This window comes from Populus trichocarpa, chromosome 6, assembly GCF_000002775.5.
Source record: "Populus trichocarpa isolate Nisqually-1 chromosome 6, P.trichocarpa_v4.1, whole genome shotgun sequence".
In the NCBI taxonomy this organism is placed as follows: Eukaryota; Viridiplantae; Streptophyta; class Magnoliopsida; order Malpighiales; family Salicaceae; genus Populus; species Populus trichocarpa.
In genome coordinates this window covers 2,518,306-2,538,990 of record NC_037290.2, presented here as the reverse complement: position 1 = coordinate 2,538,990, position 20,685 = coordinate 2,518,306, and the positions used below count along the sequence as shown (strand labels likewise).

Sequence of the window (20,685 nt, the reverse complement as noted above, 5' to 3'; positions counted from 1 at the left end):
TATTAAAATGGTGTTATTTTTTATAATAAATATTTTGGTATTAATCGGAATGGTTTAATTCGGATAAGTCACTTGGATTTTATTTTAATAAATTAATATTTTTTTTAATTTAGCTTAAAACATGTCCCAGATTAGATTATAAATAATAAAACGAAATCTGTGGCCGAGAGTTTAGCAATCATCCTCGTGATTGTTTTAAAAAAATCCGCTTTTTAATTTTAGGAGTTTAAATTTGTCTTCTTCTTTTTTTGGCATTTGTCTCTCATATCTTTTGAAATATGTCCATCCGTCCATGACATAGCATTTACTATTTTTAAGATTTAAATGCAATCACTCACTATTCTAATGCTATAAAACTCGACAACTTTCACGCTTGTTCTTCTTACCTTTAAATTCTAGCTCTATCCCTTGCCCCGTCCATGAAGTATTTTAAGCTTGGACTACAATATAACAGAAGTGTGAAGGGTGCATTGTTCCTGTGTGTATGTACTTGAAAAATTTACGTTGATTGAATTTTAATTTGAACTGGGATTTATTAAAATCTTATTGTTTCGACTGGATTAATGCCAAAAATTTCATTTTAAGTAACAAAATCATATTTTTTGACAAAAAAAAAAAAATTGATACAAGGCTATAAATTGAATGGGCTTCGAGTCTTTAGACTCACAAAGCTAACATCCTGGTATGTGCAGCCCAGGTATAGGATGGATAGCTCTGGGCCTCTAGCATCCACCAAGTGAGGTGGAGCATCATCGACGAGGTTATGTGGATGAAAATCATGCGGTGGTGGATGGTGCCGGTGGTGGGGCATGAAAAGGACTTGCGTCTTGTAAGTTTTTGTGACCCAAAAGAGCAAAAGGAAACCTCGATTGGGCCCTCTGGGATGGCTGGCTCTTGAGATCTTGTAAAAGTCCATTTTTGAGTGCCACTAGAAACATAATCGTTCCCCTTCGCTCTTTGTTTTATTTTCTTGGGGTCAGCGATACTAGAGTTGTGCCTAGAATATTTGGCGGAGACGGGGAGTATCCCTCAGCCTACGCAATTATTTTCTTGAAATCAGTGAGAATTGGACACCTGGCATTCGAAATGATCGATGCATTGTATTCACCCATAACAGTACCATAAAGCAAGAATGTAGTACCGTGTTTATTTTTTTGAGATTTTAGTACAGTACCATGTTTATGATTATTATTAGGGTGGAATGATATGTTATTTATTTTTTAAAATTTATTTTTAATATTATTGTGTTAAAAAATCTAAAAATATTTAAAATAAAAAATAATTTTTTTAATTATTTTTAAATTAAAAAAATAGACGAGTTCAAAAATATTTAATTCTGGAGTGAAAAATAATCTATTTCTTCCTTGAAAAAAAAGGGGAGAAAATTACCAAAATTCAATTTTAGAAAGTAAAATAATGGTGAGCTCCATCTAAATTTACGCTCAATTTTGTTAATTCTGTCAAGGGTGTTTTTAATGTTTCAAGATAAATAATAAAATCGATGGATAATGCGATTTTTACATGGATGTTAGCCTTGTCATGACAGGGATGGTAAATTGGGAAATCCATTGTTTATCTTACTCTGGCTTGCCTTGCCACCTGTAGTCCTCGTCTACTAATCATGCATGACATGATGCTGACTATCATAAATCTAGCTGGAGAGTTGAAATTGTCCTTGGCATGTGGATTAAAATTTAACAAGGGCTCTTGATTGCATATTTGCAATGCAAGGGTTAGGTGATGATAGTAACATAAATAAAAACAGATGCCGAAGGGGTGCGTGCTAGTGTGGCGATCCACGTCAGAGAGTGGAAGAATACGACAAAGATGACAAGATACTAGAATCATTGTTAAAAAAAAAAATGTTTTTCCCTGCCTGTTCAGATTTAAGTTTTAGGTCAAGTTGTAAAAAAAAAAAAGATTTTCATAAAAATATCTTCGCATGCTATTCAATAAAATACAAATATTTTAAATTTGAATTTTAATGCCATTTATTTAACCGAAAAACGTTAAATTTGTCAATATAATAATATTAAATTGATACATTAACTAATTTAGATATCATTATTATTAAATAAAAAATAATAATACGGGGGAATTAAGTTGGGAATGCTTTTTTTTATTATTTGAAAGTGTGGTAGTAGTTATTCTTAAAATATCTTTTGATTAGGAAAATATTAAAATAATATTATTTTATTTTTTAAAAATTTATTTTTTATATAAGAATATCAAAACAATTTAAAATATTAAAAAAATAATTTAAAATAAAAAAAATAAAATTTCATTGAAAACAGTGTTTAAAAAAACAAAGCCGCCCTTGTTACTAAAATAATAAAATAAAACAGAAGTCATGTAAATCCAAAAGCAAGCTGACGTGACAAACTGACAAGCTAAAAAAGATTTCCGTATCATTGTCGGTGTTAGTGTGTGCTAGTTTACACAGCAGCAGATGCACTGTCGCCATACGTACCTTGCCACGTGCATTGTATGTTTTAATTTCGATAGCATAACCGAAAGTCAAAGATTTGTATGATCCCTCCTCTAGAGTCTAGAGTCGAATTTATCAACTATGAATATTTCATAGCTGTAAAACCCAGTAAGGGGTTGACAGGGGTGCCTCAACCACGGTTAATTTAAATTTAAAAAACAATAAAAAATTATCATTTCAATTATTTTTTTAAAAAAATTAACAAGTTAAGGGTTAAATTTTGAATGAATTAGGCTCAAGTTCACTGGGTTAAGCAATTTTATAAATATAAAATAATTAATAGAAAATAATTTTTTTTCTGGTTTTTATAAATATTTTTAAAATAAAGTCTCTCATTAACTATTTAGCAAGTCATCCGTATTCATAAACACTAGTTTGCAGGACCTTTACAGGTTAAATTATTTTTTTAATACAATAAACATATATATTATAAAGAATTATTTAGTATATATTATTACTAAATATATTTTAATGAGTCATTATAATCTGAATTTAAAATTAAATTGCACTTGAGAGTCTGAGACGTTATCCATAACCATGACGATCGTAAAATCATAGAAAATAGTGTGAGCCCGAGAGCCAAGAAAGAGCGGAAAATCCAAAAAAAAAAACAAAACGTAAGGTAAAAGGGAAAGAGAGGAGCAGTGTGTGGTTACTGGTGAGTAGAAGGCAGGGGAGAGAAGTGAAGAGAAGAGGCGCGGGTGGTACCGGTCCTTTTTCTTCTTTTATCCACCTCTTAATAAAACCTTCCTCTTTTCTTCTCCACACAACACACACCCACTCTCCGTCCTCTCTCGCTACTCACTCACTCTCTCTCATGGCTTCTCTTCAATCACCATTAATCTCTCCGGTTCCGCAACTCGTCAATGCAACAACACCGAACTCAGTTAATAAGAACTTATTATTTGTTGATTTTGTTGGACTCTACTGTAAATCGAAGAGAACTAGAAGGAAAATCGGAGTTTCTTCTTCTTTTTCCTCGAGTTTCTCTCGATTTGCTAACAAAAAGAAGTCCTCCTGTCCAGTCAACGCCACTCTCAGTGTTGACCGTCGTAATATCTCACCGCCGTCTTCTCCTCCTCATCCTCCTCCTGATTTGAAACCGCAGGTATGTTTCTGTCTTTTAATTCGTTTTACTTTTTAAGCTGAAATATTTTTTTTTTTAAAGAGACGTATTCGTTTCGGTTTTGTTGGTGTTTTCAATTTTTCTAATCCAGTTTTTTATTATTTAATTATTTTTATATATTTTTGTCTTTAAAATATTTTTATTATGCTATACTACGATAATAATTAGCTATTTGTTTGCCATGAGGCATGAAGAGTAAGAAATGTAGACAACCAAACAGTCCCGTAGATACTCTATGGTGTTAAAGCTGTAACTACCAATAGTTATGGTATAGGAGAGAGATAGACAGATAAGAAGAGAAAATCACATCTAGGCCTACCAAAATTGGATAGTTTAACTCGTCAGGTAGGATTTATTCTTAAATGGTTATGAGTTGGAGTATTTTCAAGGCCAATTGAGGTTTACAGTAACAGGAGGCAGAAAAGCCCTTTCCAGATGGGGGAAACTCTTCCCGGATGGACGGACTAGCAAACTTAGGGGGAAAGAGTCACACACGTGAGGTCCGGCCGAGGAAGGGATTTCTCGTAACAATAGGAGACAGACAGATATAGAGCACTAATCCTACTAACTGGGGCAATCCAGGGCAAATCTCATTGTGCATCTACTTCTGCTCATCGAGAGTATATCCCCTACCAGAAAAAGGCTGAATCAAGATCTCGTTCGTATTCCCTTTGCTGCCACAGAGAGCGATGTTCCGCCTCTTTCTTAAATTCAGTTCACTGAACCTGAACCCTTCCACCAAGAAGACAAGCGGAGCGATCAGTGTGATCATTATCGTTAATTTCAGGTTTATGGAATTGGTCATTATGTACGCAAGCTGGTTGAATATCCATGTTAATAATAATAAAAATCCTTATATCGATCTTTGTTATGCCGTACGCACCGGTAGTTATAGCTTGAACACCATATAATTTTTCTTATAAATACTGTTTTATAAGGTACATTATTGTTTGATCATTTATTTATGGACCACAGGTAGCAAACTTGGAAGATATATTATCAGAAAGAGGAGCATGTGGAGTTGGATTTATCGCGAATTTGGAAAACAAGCCGTCCCATGCGATTGTCAAGGATGCACTTACAGCTCTTGGCTGCATGGAACATCGTGGAGGTTGTGGAGCAGATAATGACTCTGGTGATGGTTCAGGACTAATGACTTCGATTCCGTGGGAGCTATTCGATAAGTGGGCTGAGAGTGAAGGGATTGGTTCTTTTGATAAATTGCATACTGGTGTCGGAATGATTTTTTTCCCTAAAGATGATAACCTTATGAAAGAAGCAAAAGAAGGTAACTGCCTGAAGTGGTTTGAATCCGGTTAAGTTTGTTGTGTTTAGCGAATGAATGCTTGTTCGTTATCTCATTTTTGATGCTTCGTAGGATGGTGCATTTAGTTTATTGAATTATATACGTTGACCTTTTTTTTTAATTTGATATTGGGTTGAATTTGGTTTTCTTGTTGTATTTGATTTAAATGAAGATGGTTTTTTTCTTTCTGCTATTTTAATGCACTATTCTTTTGGTTTTGTGTATTGGCTAATGTTTTCCATCTTCATCCCTAAACATATATACGTTCTTCTATTTAGCTGTAGTTATCCTTCTCTCTCTCTCTTCTTTTTTATTTTCCTGTTCCAGTCTAATGTGCATGACGGATGCTTTTGTTCACCTTAGCATCAGTATGATTAACTGTACTTTGTGATTGTTTTGTAGTGATTGTAAATATTTTTAAACAAGAGGGCCTTGAGGTGCTCGGATGGAGGCCTGTTCCTGTAAATACATCTGTAGTTGGTTTTTACGCAAAAGAAACCATGCCCAACATAGAACAAGTATTTGTTAGAGTTATTAACGAAGAGGATGTTGATGACATTGAACGAGAACTGTATATCTGCCGGAAGCTGATTGAAAGAGCGGCAAACTCAGAAAGTTGGGGAAATGAGCTTTATTTCTGTTCTTTGTCTAATCGAACAATTGTTTATAAGGGAATGCTTCGTTCTGAAGTTCTTAGGCTGTTTTATTCTGACCTTCAGAATGATATCTACAAATCACCTTTTGCCATTTATCATAGAAGGTATAGCACAAATACTAGTCCCAGATGGCCTCTTGCTCAACCCATGCGGTTTCTTGGTCATAATGGAGAGATCAACACCATACAGGTTATAAAATTCTCTACAGTACTGAAATGTAGTTGGCATTTTGAGGCATTTTCTTATTTTGATTCTAAAATGTATTCAGGGTAACTTGAACTGGATGCAATCACGAGAAACCTCATTGAAATCTTCTGTTTGGCATGGTCGAGAAAATGAAATCCGTCCTTATGGGAACCCAAAGGCATCAGACTCAGCTAATCTTGACAGTGCAGCAGAAGTAAGAGCTGCTACTTTTATGCTTACATGATTTCCTCAACCTTCATCTGCAGCTACTCGAGAAGATTTCTCCAATTTTTTACGTCCTTTCCTTTTTTATCATAGTGGGACTCACTTTGAGTATTTTACGTCTACTCGCATATTTTTCGTTAGATATCACTAGCAAGGACTGAATGAGGAAACTTTATCGGCTGGAATCTTTAAATTTCGACCATACATATCAAGTGCATCCCATTTTAGCTGGGGCAACTTCTTTTTGGATTACCTTTTTTTGGTGCTTAAAGTTAAAAGTTGGTAATGTTGTCACTCTTTGTTTTGGCACTTTGAAGGAATAATTCTTGACCCTCTTTCTATACTTAAATGAAAACCATGGTACATGGGTGTTTATTTGATGAATAATCATTATCGCCAGGATTATTAACTAAAACCGATACATGCGATGGGGTGCAAGCCACAACAAAGGGGGGAAGTGTGTTTGCTGTAGACCCAATTTAGTACAGTTTAATTGGTAAATTTTTTATTCTTCTTTAGCTATTCTTATGTAGCCCTTCTGTGTTTGATTTTCCCTGCTCTTCTCCTTTTCAGTTGTTAATAAGAAGTGGGCGCACTCCTGAGCACGCGTTGATGGTTCTCGTACCAGAGGCATACAAGAATCATCCAACTTTGACCATCAAATATCCTGAGGTATTTTCTGTTGGTGATTTGAAGTTCCAATTAAGCTGCAAGTTGACTAGGACAATTTTTCTTTCTGAATGCTAAACTAATTTAACTAAGCCATAGAACATGATTTATTGGGTCAGCATCATAAATCTCTTCCTATTTACCAAGTTTATTTTGGGCTTTGTTCCTTCTAGAATTTTGGCAGTCATGCCTTTTTTGCCACCTTAATCTATGTATTTGCTGATTCTTTCTTGAATTAAATCGGTGCTGGTAGTGTTTCATCATTGATACTAAGTAAATATGTAACTGAAAAAGTTATAGTGATTGTAATTAAAATTTACCCCTCATAATTTTTTGCAATTACATGTGGGCAATGCATGATTTGTTGGTTCTCTGTAGGTTGTAGATTTTTATGATTATTACAAGGGTCAGATGGAAGCTTGGGATGGACCTGCTCTACTCTTATTCAGGTAAATTTCCAGACATCCTGTACTACCCTGGGGCGTCAGGAGTTTATGGTAGCACATAGGGACCCATAGTAAAGAGCTACAGATGATGATTGATGTGCCCACCCGCAATATGAAAGTGTCCTTGATTTTGGTTTCGATATTTAGTCATTTTAAGCATAGTTAAAAACATAGAGCCACGGAAGTGGGAAGATTGTTCTATTCTATTTCAAATGTGATGGTATGATTAGAATTAAGGGGTGTAATAACATCAGGTTTTTCAATAGAACTTCCTTGGAACAATTTGCTTGCTTATACACATGGAAATGCTCGCATGCAAGCACATGTATGTGTTACACATATGTAGTGGTCTAGAATATTGATCTTTTATTTCGAGCTTTATTATTTAATGTATTTTTTTTTCCCAGTTCTCATTACTGACTGCTATTGTATTATTTCAAATGGCACAGTGATGGAAAGACAGTTGGGGCTTGTCTTGATCGGAATGGCCTTCGCCCTGCTAGATATTGGCGGACAGTCGACAATTTTGTCTATGTTGCATCTGAGGTGTGTTCCCCATATATTATAAATCGGAAGCACTCCATGATTGATAATCTCAAAGGAAACCGGATGTTAGAGCACGATATGCACATCTTGGTGCTATTAATTTGCAGTGAATTAGGGTCCTCAAATGTTGATGTTTTTATTTTTTTTTTGCATTATTGTAGTAAAATTGCTTAAACTTTTAATTATGATTGATATGTCATTGCTTAATGGTGGCTTGTTTTGATGGTGGGATCAGGCATGACTTGGGTATTTGGAATCCGATTGTGGGTCCTTTCTCACAGTAGTCCTAAATCACAAAATCCTCCTTTTGTTAGAGTTTCTTTTTATTAAATAAAGAATTGACATTAAGGTTGCTTGAACTGTTAACTGAAACTTTGGTTAGATAATTAAAGCATTGTTTTTTTAATATTATTGAATATCACATAATTTGTCTAATATTATTGAATTAGTATGGAATCTAATGTGAAATGAACTCAAATCTGACTTTGACTAGCATCTCTAGGTGTTTGATATTGTTTTTATCATTCCTATTTTTCCTTTTCACAGTGCCCATGAAAAAAAAAAACCCACTTGAGCACTGCATAAATATATTCGTTGTAACTGCTGTGGTCATGGTGGATCATTTTTCACACCAGGTTGCTTTGGAGGAGTAAACGATTTGGCTTCATGTTCACTTCGTAGACAGTAAAGCAAAATATTTTGGATTGCATCATTAAATAATTTGATTAATTTCATATTATCACCATCTCTTAAACATGTTCTTTTATGTTACAATCACTGCTCTTATAATGCTAACCACACCTTTTATTAATCAGGTTGGGGTTGTACCAATGGATGAATCAAAAGTAACGATGAAAGGCCGTCTAGGTCCCGGAATGATGATAACTGTAGATTTGCCTGGTGGCCAGGTTTGTGCTTCATTTTATTTTTATGTACTTGATACCTTGATGAGGTAAATTGCGCTGGAATTAGTTAGTTCATTGTAACTCTACAACCATTTTAATCTACTATATTATCTTTTTTATACTGATATCTTCTCATGTGTTTTTAATGTTGAGTCACCTTCTCTCTTTTTTCAAAATCAACGTATTTGATGGAGAATGTATAAGAACTTTTAAGAATAATGTCTTTTTTTTTTTTTAGTTTTATACTACCATCAACATTTTTAGTGGATTTAGAAACAGTTTTAATTTAATTTAATGTTACTCTTTGATTTTTTGAAATATGAAGTAATATTTAATTGCTGAAAATGCATGCTGTCTTTTGTATATTACCTTTATCTATGCTGATCCAATTCTTATTTTGGTAGATTCAGTGCAACTATACATGTAACAGGCTGGTGGCAACTTTTCATTGTGATAGTATTGGCAATTCTTTGAACCCACATTTAGATTAGACTATTGATCAGTATTTTGGCTTGCAGGTTTATGAGAATACTGAAGTTAAAAAGCGAGTAGCACTGTCAAATCCGTATGGAAAATGGGTTCATGAAAACCTGCGATCCTTGAAGTCTACAAACTTCCTCTCAGCAACAGTTATGGACAATGAATCAATTTTAAGATGCCAACAGTAAGCACATTGATTTAATTTGCTAAATATCATTGCCTGCTATGAATTATAAATGATGATTTTTTTTTGAATGCTTAACTTTACATAGCTGATAGTTATATCTGGCACCAACTCAAGGCTATCTGCTTCTTAATTGACTTTGGGATTTGTGTTATGATTTATATGAAGTTTAAAAAATCTCTAGTATAATGTATAGACTTATCTCATAACACCATGTGGGTTGTGTCCAACACCATGGCCATGTTTGATTGAGACTCTCAAACTCAACAGATAAGAACCGAGAGACTCAACCAATCATTCTGTTTCATGCTACAATTAAGATAAACAGTACATCAATATTGATCACATATGATACAAAACAACAAATAATGAGTACTGTGTGTTTATTTCTGAGCATAAACTGAACATGAGTGAATATATTGTTCACTATTTTGTACTCATGGGAACAGGGCATTCGGCTACTCCAGTGAGGATGTCCAAATGGTTATTGAGAATATGGCTTCTCAAGGGAAGGAGCCTACATTTTGCATGGGGGATGATATTCCTTTGGCAATATTGTCTCAAAAACCACACATGCTTTATGATTATTTCAAACAACGGTTTGCACAGGTTTGAACTTTGAACATGCCTTTTAGTATTTATTTTTTAATTGTGCTTTATGATTTTCAGAACCAACATCTGTGGAGTTCTGAATGTGCCTTTTTTTTTTATCACACCAATTTTATTTGAAATCATATACTGTTTGCTGGCTCGTTCTTATCCCATGAATGCAGGTTACAAATCCAGCTATAGACCCACTCAGAGAAGGATTAGTTATGTCACTTGAAATCAACATCGGAAAGCGAGGAAACATCTTGGAAGATGGACCAGAAAATGCTTCACAGGTGCTGAATTCATCCTAGCTTCCTCACAGTGAATCTGATGATGTTTATAATGCTTCTGTTACAATAAATTGCATGAAAGTGATTTCATATATTGGGTGGACTAAAAAATTTGTTACTTTTGTCCAGGTTATCTTGTCTAGTCCTGTACTAAATGAAGGGGAGCTTGAGTTATTACTGAAGGATCCCTACTTAAAACCTCAAGTTTTACCAACCTTTTTTGATATACGTAAAGGGGTTGAGGGTTCTTTGGAGAAAACACTGATTAAGCTTTGTGCGGCAGCTGATGAAGCTGTTAGAAATGGTTCCCAATTGCTTGTTCTCTCTGACCGATCTGATGATCTGGTAATCACCCCTTGGTTTTCCCTTTTCCATTTGTGATGAATTGGAATTTACTGTATTAAAAGTAATTAATATTGATAACACTTTCCATGAGAGTAAACTTTCAGCAATTATTTTTAACTCAGTTTTCATACATCCCTAATTGCTCTCTTTCTCAGTGCGCTTTGTATGCTGTAAGGGGCAAATCGCTGATGATTCCTATTCATGACTTTCCTGTTTAAGAATCATTTTGGTAGTTGGACATAATCACGTGTGCATTTCTATTTAAAGGTGCATGCATTTTTGTTGATACCTATCCATCTTGATTGTTTAACAGTGGATCTGCTTAGCCAGGATATTTGAAATCTATTATATTGTATCACAGCATCAGCTGTTGTAAAGTTTCATGATCTCAATCATTTATGAAATTGTAATTATCTAATGTAATATATGGGTGTGACTGTCTCTCTAGCCCTCATATCTTAGTCTTTCCACATAGGAGAATATGTAAGCTTTGCTATCCGTAAATTGTAAGCTGACTGCCATCAAGCTCTCGGGGCTTATATATCTTGACCCCTACTTTCACTTTTCTTAGTTCTCCTGGCCATGCAAGGAAACTTCAATAAACGCTAATTTCTTAATTCTGAATGATTCCAATCCTTTTCCTCTCTCAGGAACCCACTCGACCTGCAATCCCAATTCTTCTTGCTGTTGGTGCTGTTCATCAGCATCTTATTCAGAATGGCCTGCGAATGTCAACTTCAATTGTAGCAGACACTGCTCAGTGCTTCAGCACTCATCATTTTGCCTGTTTGATTGGATATGGTGCCAGGTTAAGTTTCCTTCCTCGCGTTAAATGATTGTAGATGATGCTTTTGCCTTGTTTTTCTTAGATTTTGGTTATGCTAAAAAAATAGTGGATAAAACAGTTATTAAAGATATTTCAAGTATTCATAGTGATATATGCATTGTTATTTTCTACCTTTAGATTAGTAAAAAAACAATATCAAATTACTTTCCTATGTTTGGGATACTTTTTTTCGGAGCCTTAAATACTTTGCTATCACATATTGACCACTAATAAAGTCTATATTGGGAACGAGACACATTGATGTGTAACATTCACAACTGTCTGAAGAGTTATTCATAATTAAAGCTAAAAGATACATGAAAATTGTTACTTTCACCTAATGAGATAATATTTCATATTTATCATACTCTTTTGTATCTTAATCCTTCAAAGTAGGTTTATTATTAACTTCCATTTGTCAAAGTAGGTCAGAATTCTAAATATCCTGTTTGAATCAGTTTTACTTTTGACTTATCTTAACTTTTTTATTGTTGGATCTTGTAAGAATTCACTGTCCATCCCCTTAAACTTTGCTTTTGCTTATGTTATTGCCACACGTCTATCGCTTGCATTGACAACATGAATAGTTAAAAATTATATTTTATATTGCTAAAATAATTTTTTCAGTGCTATATGCCCGTACTTGGCACTGGAAACTTGCCGGCAATGGCGCTTGAGTAAAAGAACTGTGAATCTGATGATGAATGGAAAGATGCCTACTGTAACAATCGAACAAGCTCAAAAGAACTTTTGCAAGGTTAGTACATCCTTGAAACAAGAAATTGTTTAAAGATTTTCACTACATAAAAATGAAGGACAAAAATCCAAGTGCTGTTCATACCTTAAAACTGCTGTGTTTCAGTGCCTAACTATAGTACTTCAGCTTCATTTTAGTTTCTTTATATTAGCTGTAGCCTTCCTATGCATTTCCTTTTTCATTTGTTAAAAAAGTTTGAGGCTATGTGAACTATAGAATTTCATTTCTCTTGTAGTATAACCGTTTTGTTCAACATTTAACAAATTGGTAATAATTGAAATCCGGTGATTTATTCAGATTATTGGGTTCTCTAGCAAAGGAAATGGATACAGTTATATGTTTGTGTGCATAAAAAAAGTTGCTTTGTCCTCCAGTTCTTAATGTTCAACCTTTATAAGAAAAATGACTTTCATTGTCCAAATATAACTGAATTGGTGCATTATAACATTTGTATGGATAGCTTATTGTATCTCTTTACCATTCCAGGCAGTTAAATCTGGTCTTCTCAAAATTCTTTCTAAGATGGGCATCTCATTGCTTTCAAGGTACAAGTTCAGAGTTTCCAGTTCTCAATTATTTTCTTAACTCTTTTGGAAGTCAATTTATAGATGCTTTGTAAAGTTTGCTGGTCAATTGACTTGTTTGTTTCCTGTATTTAGTTATTGTGGTGCACAGATATTTGAGATTTATGGATTGGGGAAGGAGGTTGTTGATCTAGCATTTTGTGGCAGTGTTTCAAATATTGGTGGAGTGACTTTTGATGAGGTAATTTGAAGTTGGCAAACTATAAGCTAATAAGTTAAGGAAATTTGGTGTTCTTTCTCATTGTAGTTACCAACCGCTTAAGTTTTAAATCTTTTAATCTTTATTTTGGATTGTCATTTTCTCTTTCCAGTTGGCGAGGGAGACTTTGTCCTTCTGGGTGAAAGCTTTCTCTGAGGCTACGGCCAAAAGACTGGAAAATTATGGATTTATACAATTCAGACCTGGAGGTACTATTACTACTGAACATGTCAGTTACATTTTATACAGACAGTTACAGAGAGCAGTTACTTAGTTACCACTATCATTACTATAATAACCTGGTTGACATTGGTAGGTGTTTTTAGCAACAAGCGAATCAATACCTTGGTTGCAGCTGTGATTTGTAAAACTTACTTACAATTTCACTAGAACATTAGGATGACACTAAATTACAGATCCTGTCAAAGTTGACATATCTTTGAATTTGCTTGCTTATATTCTTCACAACCACAAAATCATTCTTAAGATAACAATTTTAAATTTTTTTTATTACAGGGGAATATCATGGAAACAATCCAGAGATGTCGAAATTGCTTCACAAAGCTGTTCGCCAAAAGAGTGAAAATGCATTTTCTATTTATCAGCAACATTTGGCTAACCGGCCTGTGAATGTGAGTGCTGAAGTCAATTAGTTTTTGTTTCAATTTTTATGTTACTATAATGTATTCCCTTGAAAACCGGCATGTTATAATCATGTAATTAGAATCTGATAGCATTTCAATTGCAGGTTCTTCGTGATCTTCTTGAATTTAAAAGTGATCGTGCTCCAATTCCTGTGGGAAAGGTTGAACCTGCCATATCCATAGTTCAAAGGTTTTGCACTGGGGGGATGTCACTTGGAGCCATTTCAAGAGAAACTCATGAAGCAATTGCCATTGCTATGAACAGATTAGGTGGAAAATCTAATTCAGGGGAAGGTGGTGAGGTAGTCTTTCATCGATTGGTTCTCTTTGCTTGTTTTGTTTATCACTTGGTCTGTTCACTGTCCACATCTCTGTCTATCTTTATATATTACGCACGGGCATGCTCAGACACAAACAATAGTAATGAACCATCAGCTCCACGTGGAACTATATATGTAATTGGTTTTTTTTTAACATCCTAGAGACATCACTGTTTACAATATTATGTCATCCAGGATCCAATTCGCTGGACCCCACTTTCTGATGTTGTTGATGGGTACTCCCCTACATTGCCGCATCTTAAAGGTCTTCAAAATGGTGATACTGCTACCAGCGCTATCAAGCAGGTGATTATCATGACATTCAATTTAACATGTTTGTAACCTCATGTGAAAGAGGAGCTTTCAAACAAGTTTGTAACCTCATGTGCAAGAGGATTGAGTATTTTTAGGGGATCATGAGTGCGTGGCTAATACATTGATATTATCTGTCTAGGAGAGAAATTGTGCTCTCTCTTTGAAGTAGTCAACTTAAACTGGCCTTTTCACCAGTGCATCTTGGCATGAGAATTATCTTATGACAGCTAGTTGCTTTTGGTTCAGGTTGCTTCAGGACGTTTTGGTGTCACTCCAACATTCTTGGTCAACGCTGTTCAGTTAGAAATCAAAATCGCACAGGGTGCCAAGCCTGGTGAAGGTGGCCAATTGCCTGGGAAGAAAGTTAGTGCATATATTGCGAGGCTGAGAAATTCTAAACCTGGGGTTCCACTTATATCCCCACCCCCTCACCATGACATTTATTCCATTGAAGATCTTGCCCAATTGATCTATGACCTTCATCAGGTAATCATTTACTGTATCTGGGATCTGCATGCATTATTAACTTGAAGATCCATTCCCCAAATTGTAACAACTTCAATGTCTGCTGAAAAACAGGTCAATCCTAAGGCTAAGGTATCTGTAAAGCTTGTGGCAGAAGCAGGTATTGGCACAGTTGCATCTGGGGTAGCAAAGGGTAATGCTGATGTTATACAGGTACCTTCTCATGATACGTTGACGTAGTTCTGTTGAGCCTGAGCCTTAATATGTCTTGATTGTTCTCTGGATCCTCATTCCATGCTATTTTAAGTTCTTAACATCTTCCAAAGTTGGTATATTCAAGTAATTTGCTGGCTGTTGATGAAGAGGTAATATACTTTCGGTAAAATATGTCCCTTTAACGAAGTGACTCTTGATTGTTCTTGGAAATGTCTCTTCTAAGACAACTATTGAGCATAAAGTTTAGTAGATGTTCAAGGTCAAAAGTTAAATTACCCTGACACTATCAGCTAGAAGAGCCTAATTTTGTGTTCTGTATATGTTAAGTGGTAAAGTAGAATACATACTGTTTTTTCTGAAAAGATCAAGTTCCAGCTTTAAGATGGTATCTCAATGTGGGGTTTTGTCCCAACCATCCCAACCCCTCTCCTTTCTTCCATACCCCTATACACAGTTCGCCATCACTTGCAGGTAATGTAACTGAATATCAAGTTCTTATGCAGAAGCACTCACTCATGCTTTTTTTTTTTCCTGAACGACAAATTTATGCTATGAATCCATGTGGGCATATGAAAAGGTGGAAAAATCTCGTCAAAGAAAATTGGTTTGATTAGGTTCACAAAAGTAGGGGGGACTGGGAGTGCTGACTCTTATCTCTATTTTTTTTTTGACAGATATCAGGGCATGATGGTGGAACTGGAGCTAGCCCCATAAGTTCCATTAAGCATGCCGGTGGTCCTTGGGAACTTGGACTTACAGAAACCCATCAGGTAATTATATTCAACGTGTGAATAGAATGTTACTCCCTGTGGTCTGCTTCTCTCACATTCTGTGTGCTGTTTGATCATTGAAAATCTTTTATAGACTCTCGTTGCAAATGGGCTTAGAGAAAGAGTGATCCTTAGGGTTGATGGGGGCTTCAAAAGCGGAGTTGATGTCCTGATGGCTGCGGCAATGGGTGCTGACGAGTATGGATTTGGTTCTGTCGCAATGATTGCTACGGGATGTGTAATGGCCCGCATTTGTCACACTAATAATTGCCCTGTTGGTGTTGCTAGTCAGGTATCAATGGAAGTATATATGTGATTTGCATTTTGTGTATCCCTTTAGTGCCTTATTCTTTCAAATTTAATTTCCTTCAGAGAGAAGAACTACGCGCCCGGTTTCCTGGTGTGCCTGGTGATCTTGTTAATTTCTTTTTATATGTTGCTGAGGAGGTAATCTTTTTTTCTGCTTTGATAATTTTGATGGAATTTTTGCACTTTTTTTTTTTTTTTGGTCTCTGGGTGACATTTTCCAAGCTATATCTAAATCTGTCCTGATTCTTGTTGCATTTCTGTATGTGGGCTAGGTAAGAGGCATGCTGGCACAACTGGGTTATCAGAAGTTGGATGATATCATTGGGCATACAGATTTGTTAAGACAACGAGATATTTCCCTTGTCAAAACTCAGCATCTTGATCTCAGTTATATTATGTCGGTATGTCCTGAAAGAGTATCTGAACTTCCCACCATATGTTTCACCAATGTGGACTTGCTCTGTCTTCCATATCTATAACATTGCTTCTACTTTATTTCCAGAGTGTAGGATTACCAAAACTGAGCAGTACTGATATCAGGAACCAAGATGTACACTCTAATGGTCCTGTTTTAGATGATGTTGTTCTAGCAGATCCAGAGGTATGCTTCATATCAATATCTCAATTTTCAATTTTGGATCAATGCTTTTAGTTGTAAAGGGGTTTTAGGGGGTGAGCTTTGCTTCCTGTGTGGAAGTGTCTTGGTGTGCCCCCATATTTTTGCTGGAAAACATTGAGAAAATTCCATGGGCTATTAGACTGAAGTTACGATCACTTGTACTCACTCATTGTTTTGGTTATGGTCATTTTGGTTCTATGATGTTAGCATAGACAGCATACTGATTATGTGCATGCATTCACAGGGTGCCTTGCTACCTTTTGTTGTATTTCTAAGAAAAATCATCTTTATTTTTCCAGATTCTAGATGCTATTGAGAATGAAAAAGTTGTCAATAAAACCATAAAAATATACAATGTGGACCGTGCTGTTTGTGGGCGTATAGCAGGTGTGGTTGCAAAGAAATATGGTGACACTGGTTTTGCTGGGCAGCTGAACATCACGTAAGATGTGGCTTTCCTGATAGCAAGCACTAAAAATTTAGCGACTAATATGACAGTTTCTTTTATTCTCAATTTAAATGAGTTATCTTCACATCAACAGGTTTACTGGGAGTGCTGGGCAGTCGTTTGCATGTTTTTTGACACCTGGAATGAATATTCGCCTAATAGGAGAGGCCAATGATTACGTGGGAAAGGTATTGTTGAGAAAATCTTCCACTCTTATGTAGTGGTTTGAGAAGTTTGAAGTTGAATTCAAATGCATATTGGTTATTTGATTCAGCCATCATGCTTCGAGAGTTTCTTGATTAATCTATTTGCTAGTTGGTTCTGTATTTGTGGTGAAATTTGACTAGATGGTTCGGGTTGGAATTTTGATACTGTTGAATTAACTTGGCAGTTTCATAATTAACACGCTGAACAAATAATTTCAAATGATAATGTAACATCAATTTGGATCGTTCAAATGTTAAGCTAATATGATGTGCTAATCCTATTAACAGCCTGTTAAATCTTGTTGCTGAACTATGGTTTCTGAAACTAGCAATATAAATGCCTTTAGGGTATGGCTGGAGGAGAGTTGGTCGTAACTCCCGTGGAGAACACTGGGTTTGTTCCGGAGGACGCCACCATTGTCGGGAATACTTGCTTGTATGGGGCTACAGGCGGTCAAGTATTTGTCAGAGGGAAAGCTGGGGAGCGGTTTGCTGTGAGAAACTCACTTGCTGAAGCTGTAGTTGAAGGCACTGGAGACCATTGTTGTGAGTACATGACTGGTGGTTGTGTGGTGGTACTTGGAAAGTGAGTATTGTCTCCCTACCTTACATCTTTCTTCTTATCAAGCAATATAAAGAGAACTGTTCAGAATTTTGAGCCATCATCACATTTCCATGTCACAGAGTGGGTAGAAATGTAGCTGCTGGGATGACCGGAGGTTTGGCGTACATGCTTGATGAGGATGACACTTTGATGCCCAAGGTTTGTGCTCAATGTGAATTTCGAATATACATACTTTTTGTGAAGAAAACAAAGTTGTTAAATTTTGAAATTGTAAATTATATTCCAATAAAATATAAAAAATAAAAGGAATGTTCTCTCCCCACACTTTTCCATTGCAAATTTTGTACTTTTAACTCACATTGAATCTCCACGAAGGTACTCCAAATTGGTGCGTTTGCTTCTTAGCATTTTTATGACATGATCAGCTTCTCAAGCGCACACAAACATCAGTTCCCTAGTAGGGATTATCTAAATTCTGAAAAGTACAATACTGCTTCACTCTAGATACTTTAAATCCGCTATACAATCTATTTATTTTCCCTTCATTGCCTTGATTGATGGAGGAGGAATCTCGGGGCAGTGGTAAGGTTGCCCCATTGTGATCAGGAGATCACGGTTCAAACTATGGAGAATGCCTCTTTGCACGTACACCATCGTTCTCTCAATTAATCTTATTGCTCTTTCCTAATGCATGCTTGGCGTTCCCGAAATCCTCACCAGCACTTGTCTTCAAAATTGTTGTTTTTTTTTTTTTTTTTTTTGCCAGTTCTTTGAGGAAAGCTTCAAAATAATATCTGTTGTAATTCTGAACAGGTAAATAAAGAAATAGTGAAGGTCCAAAGAGTGACTGCTCCTGTTGGCCAGATGCAGCTAAAGAGCCTTATTGAAGCTCATGTTGTAAGTCTACTGAACAAAACTAGCTTATATGCACAGAAGCACTTTGCAAACTAATTCCCATTTTATTTCTCCTACCATAATGTTCTCACAAACACCTTTCCGGTGTAGGAAAAAACCGGAAGCGGCAAAGGCGCTGCTATCCTGAAGGAGTGGGACACATATCTACCGCTCTTTTGGCAGCTAGTACCACCCAGTGAAGAAGACACCCCAGAGGCTTGTGCATCATTCGAGGCAACCAGTGCTGGGCAAGTGACATCATTCCAATCTGCATAAGCTAGCGATGCTAGAAAACCCTCGAGGCCAGCCGGAAAAACCCGAATTCGCAACCTCAACCTGTACATGTCAAATATAAGATGATGAATTCTTGGCTTGGAATTCTCCACAAATTTATCGGGGAAACAGAATGCTTTGGTATCCTTGGCGATGAAGTTTTTGCGATTGAAGAAAGGTTATCATCACCCAATTGTATCTGCAACCCAGACATCCATTTTCGAGCATCCAGCATCCCCATTGTTAGAGAAATTCTATAGTGATTTGTGGCAGAAAATGTAAAATCAAGTTCAAAATCTTCCACTATTGTCAAGATTCTGATGTTCAATAATAATAATAATAATAAAATTGATTTCATTTCCATGATATCCTTAGGCAAAAGATACACGCCAAGAATTACATTTTTTCTTGTCATACGCAGGAGACTTTTATTTAACTATTTTATTGGTACTCAGTTTAACTATGGGCTTAAACAAAAACTGTCTAGCTAATGATATTACATGCTTAATATACCAAGGACCACATGCAGAACGTCGCCGTGATTTTCTTTTTCTTCTTCTTGGTTTATTGAGCGGCTTGATAAGCCTTGAGGTATATAATAAAAAGAAGATTGTTGATCTTATTCCATTATTATATGTAGTTGCTAATAGAGAAGGCAATTTAATTCGAAACTGGTAAATATTGACTCGACATGAATGAGTAAATATTTTTTGGATCTAATAAATAATAAGTATGGTATTTATATTGTCAAACTCGACTTGAAATTTAGATTATAATTCTTGGGGATAGGGGGAGTCACTCCTGGTTTGTTTTCTAGTTGTTAAAACCCGGTGGTAGATGATTGATTGAAAAAACTAATGATTCATCATCTAACTCGGGTCATATTTTAAGTTAATTTATTATTATTAATTAAATATCTAATTAACTCAGTTAAATAGATCAAATTTGATATTAAATTAATATCAAACTTCGTTTCACAAATAAAACTACGTAATTTGAATAAAAATAATATACTCTGTCGACTGACAATCAATAATTTAAACTCTTGAAAACTATAATTTCAAGCTGTTAGGCTACGGTAAAGTAAGTTTGGGTGTCTTTCACAGTAAGTTATAGGTTTCAACTTAGCAACAGACCAGAACTTAGGAGCATTGTTCCTTGCTAAAAGTTTTCCTGCTGGGGTAAAAGAAAGGATTCTGGATGGCGATTGAGTGGTCAAAAAGCTGTCCCAACTTGAAGCGATTGTTTAGTCGTCTCCTATTTGGGCTGCTAAAACAATTTGCAAGATGGGCGGCTACACAATTGATTAATAGTCAATTGATATAGGATATTGAAAATCCTGCTAGAAATTTTTTTCTAGGTGCCATCATTAAAAAAAAATAATTATAAGAGTAAAGAGTAAATATATTATTTTTAATGAGGCTGAATGTATAATTATTATAAAAAATTTAAAAACTAAAATTAAAATATTCTTAAAAACTAGGGGGTGTGTTTTTAGAAAGTTCACTAAATTCTCTATCTTGCCCTCCATCTTGGTTTTTCTCCGGGGTTTTAGTTAGGAAGCTCTTAATTTTTTTTCTTTAAAGGGGAAGAAAAAAAAGAATTTCAAGTTTTTCTAGCTTATTTACAAAAATATCATTAATGAACCAACATGTTATTTTTAGTTCAATTGTTGATATTCTTGCATGGTCTTTACAGATTTTGATTACTCTAAAACTTTAACTCAAGATAAAGCAATGTGTCCAGAGGCTCCTTGTAAAGTTTTAGTCTAGTTCGACAGTCGAATTAATAGTTATGTTCGATAGCGTAAACTTGATCAGTAGGTGATTTTA

The 20,685-nt window shown here is 35.4% G+C and overlaps 1 protein-coding gene across 2 annotated transcripts; it reads left to right on the top strand.

The window, feature by feature from the left end:
* Positions 1-3,141: 3,141 nt before the first annotated feature.
* On the top strand, positions 3,142-19,219 carry LOC7495696 (ferredoxin-dependent glutamate synthase, chloroplastic). Of its 2 annotated transcripts, XM_002308848.4 has the most exons (33): positions 3,142-3,596; positions 4,590-4,902; positions 5,323-5,765; positions 5,845-5,976; positions 6,561-6,659; positions 7,035-7,105; positions 7,552-7,648; positions 8,464-8,556; positions 9,072-9,217; positions 9,667-9,826; positions 9,991-10,101; positions 10,228-10,443; positions 11,094-11,251; positions 11,897-12,026; positions 12,513-12,571; positions 12,686-12,791; positions 12,922-13,018; positions 13,326-13,441; positions 13,558-13,755; positions 13,969-14,079; positions 14,335-14,574; positions 14,668-14,766; positions 15,444-15,539; positions 15,634-15,831; positions 15,912-15,986; positions 16,121-16,249; positions 16,351-16,449; positions 16,767-16,909; positions 17,010-17,103; positions 17,469-17,707; positions 17,806-17,884; positions 18,500-18,583; positions 18,692-19,219. In XM_002308848.4, exons 1-33 carry the CDS (start codon positions 3,306-3,308, stop codon positions 18,854-18,856), a joined length of 4,887 nt encoding a protein of 1,628 aa, XP_002308884.4. In that variant the 5' UTR covers positions 3,142-3,305; the 3' UTR covers positions 18,857-19,219. The 2 variants fall into 2 exon arrangements, with proteins under 2 accessions (XP_002308884.4, XP_024460416.2); XM_024604648.2 differs by lacking the exons at positions 3,142-3,596; positions 4,590-4,902; positions 5,323-5,765; positions 5,845-5,976 and adding an exon at positions 6,417-6,483.
* Positions 19,220-20,685: the final 1,466 nt, after the last annotated feature.

What these genes read in the sequence shown, in the direction of transcription:
- LOC7495696 (XM_002308848.4), top strand. Translation starts at nt 3,306, where the DNA reads ATGGCTTCTCTTCAATCACCATTAATCTCTCCGGTTCCGCAACTCGTC. An exon ending in ATCTTGACAGTGCAGCAGAA is followed by an intron (nt 5,977 to 6,560) that starts GTAAGAGCTGCT and finishes TCTCCTTTTCAG; the next exon opens with TTGTTAATAAGAAGTGGGCG. An exon ending in ATGACACTTTGATGCCCAAG is followed by an intron (nt 17,885 to 18,499) that starts GTTTGTGCTCAA and finishes AATTCTGAACAG; the next exon opens with GTAAATAAAGAAATAGTGAA.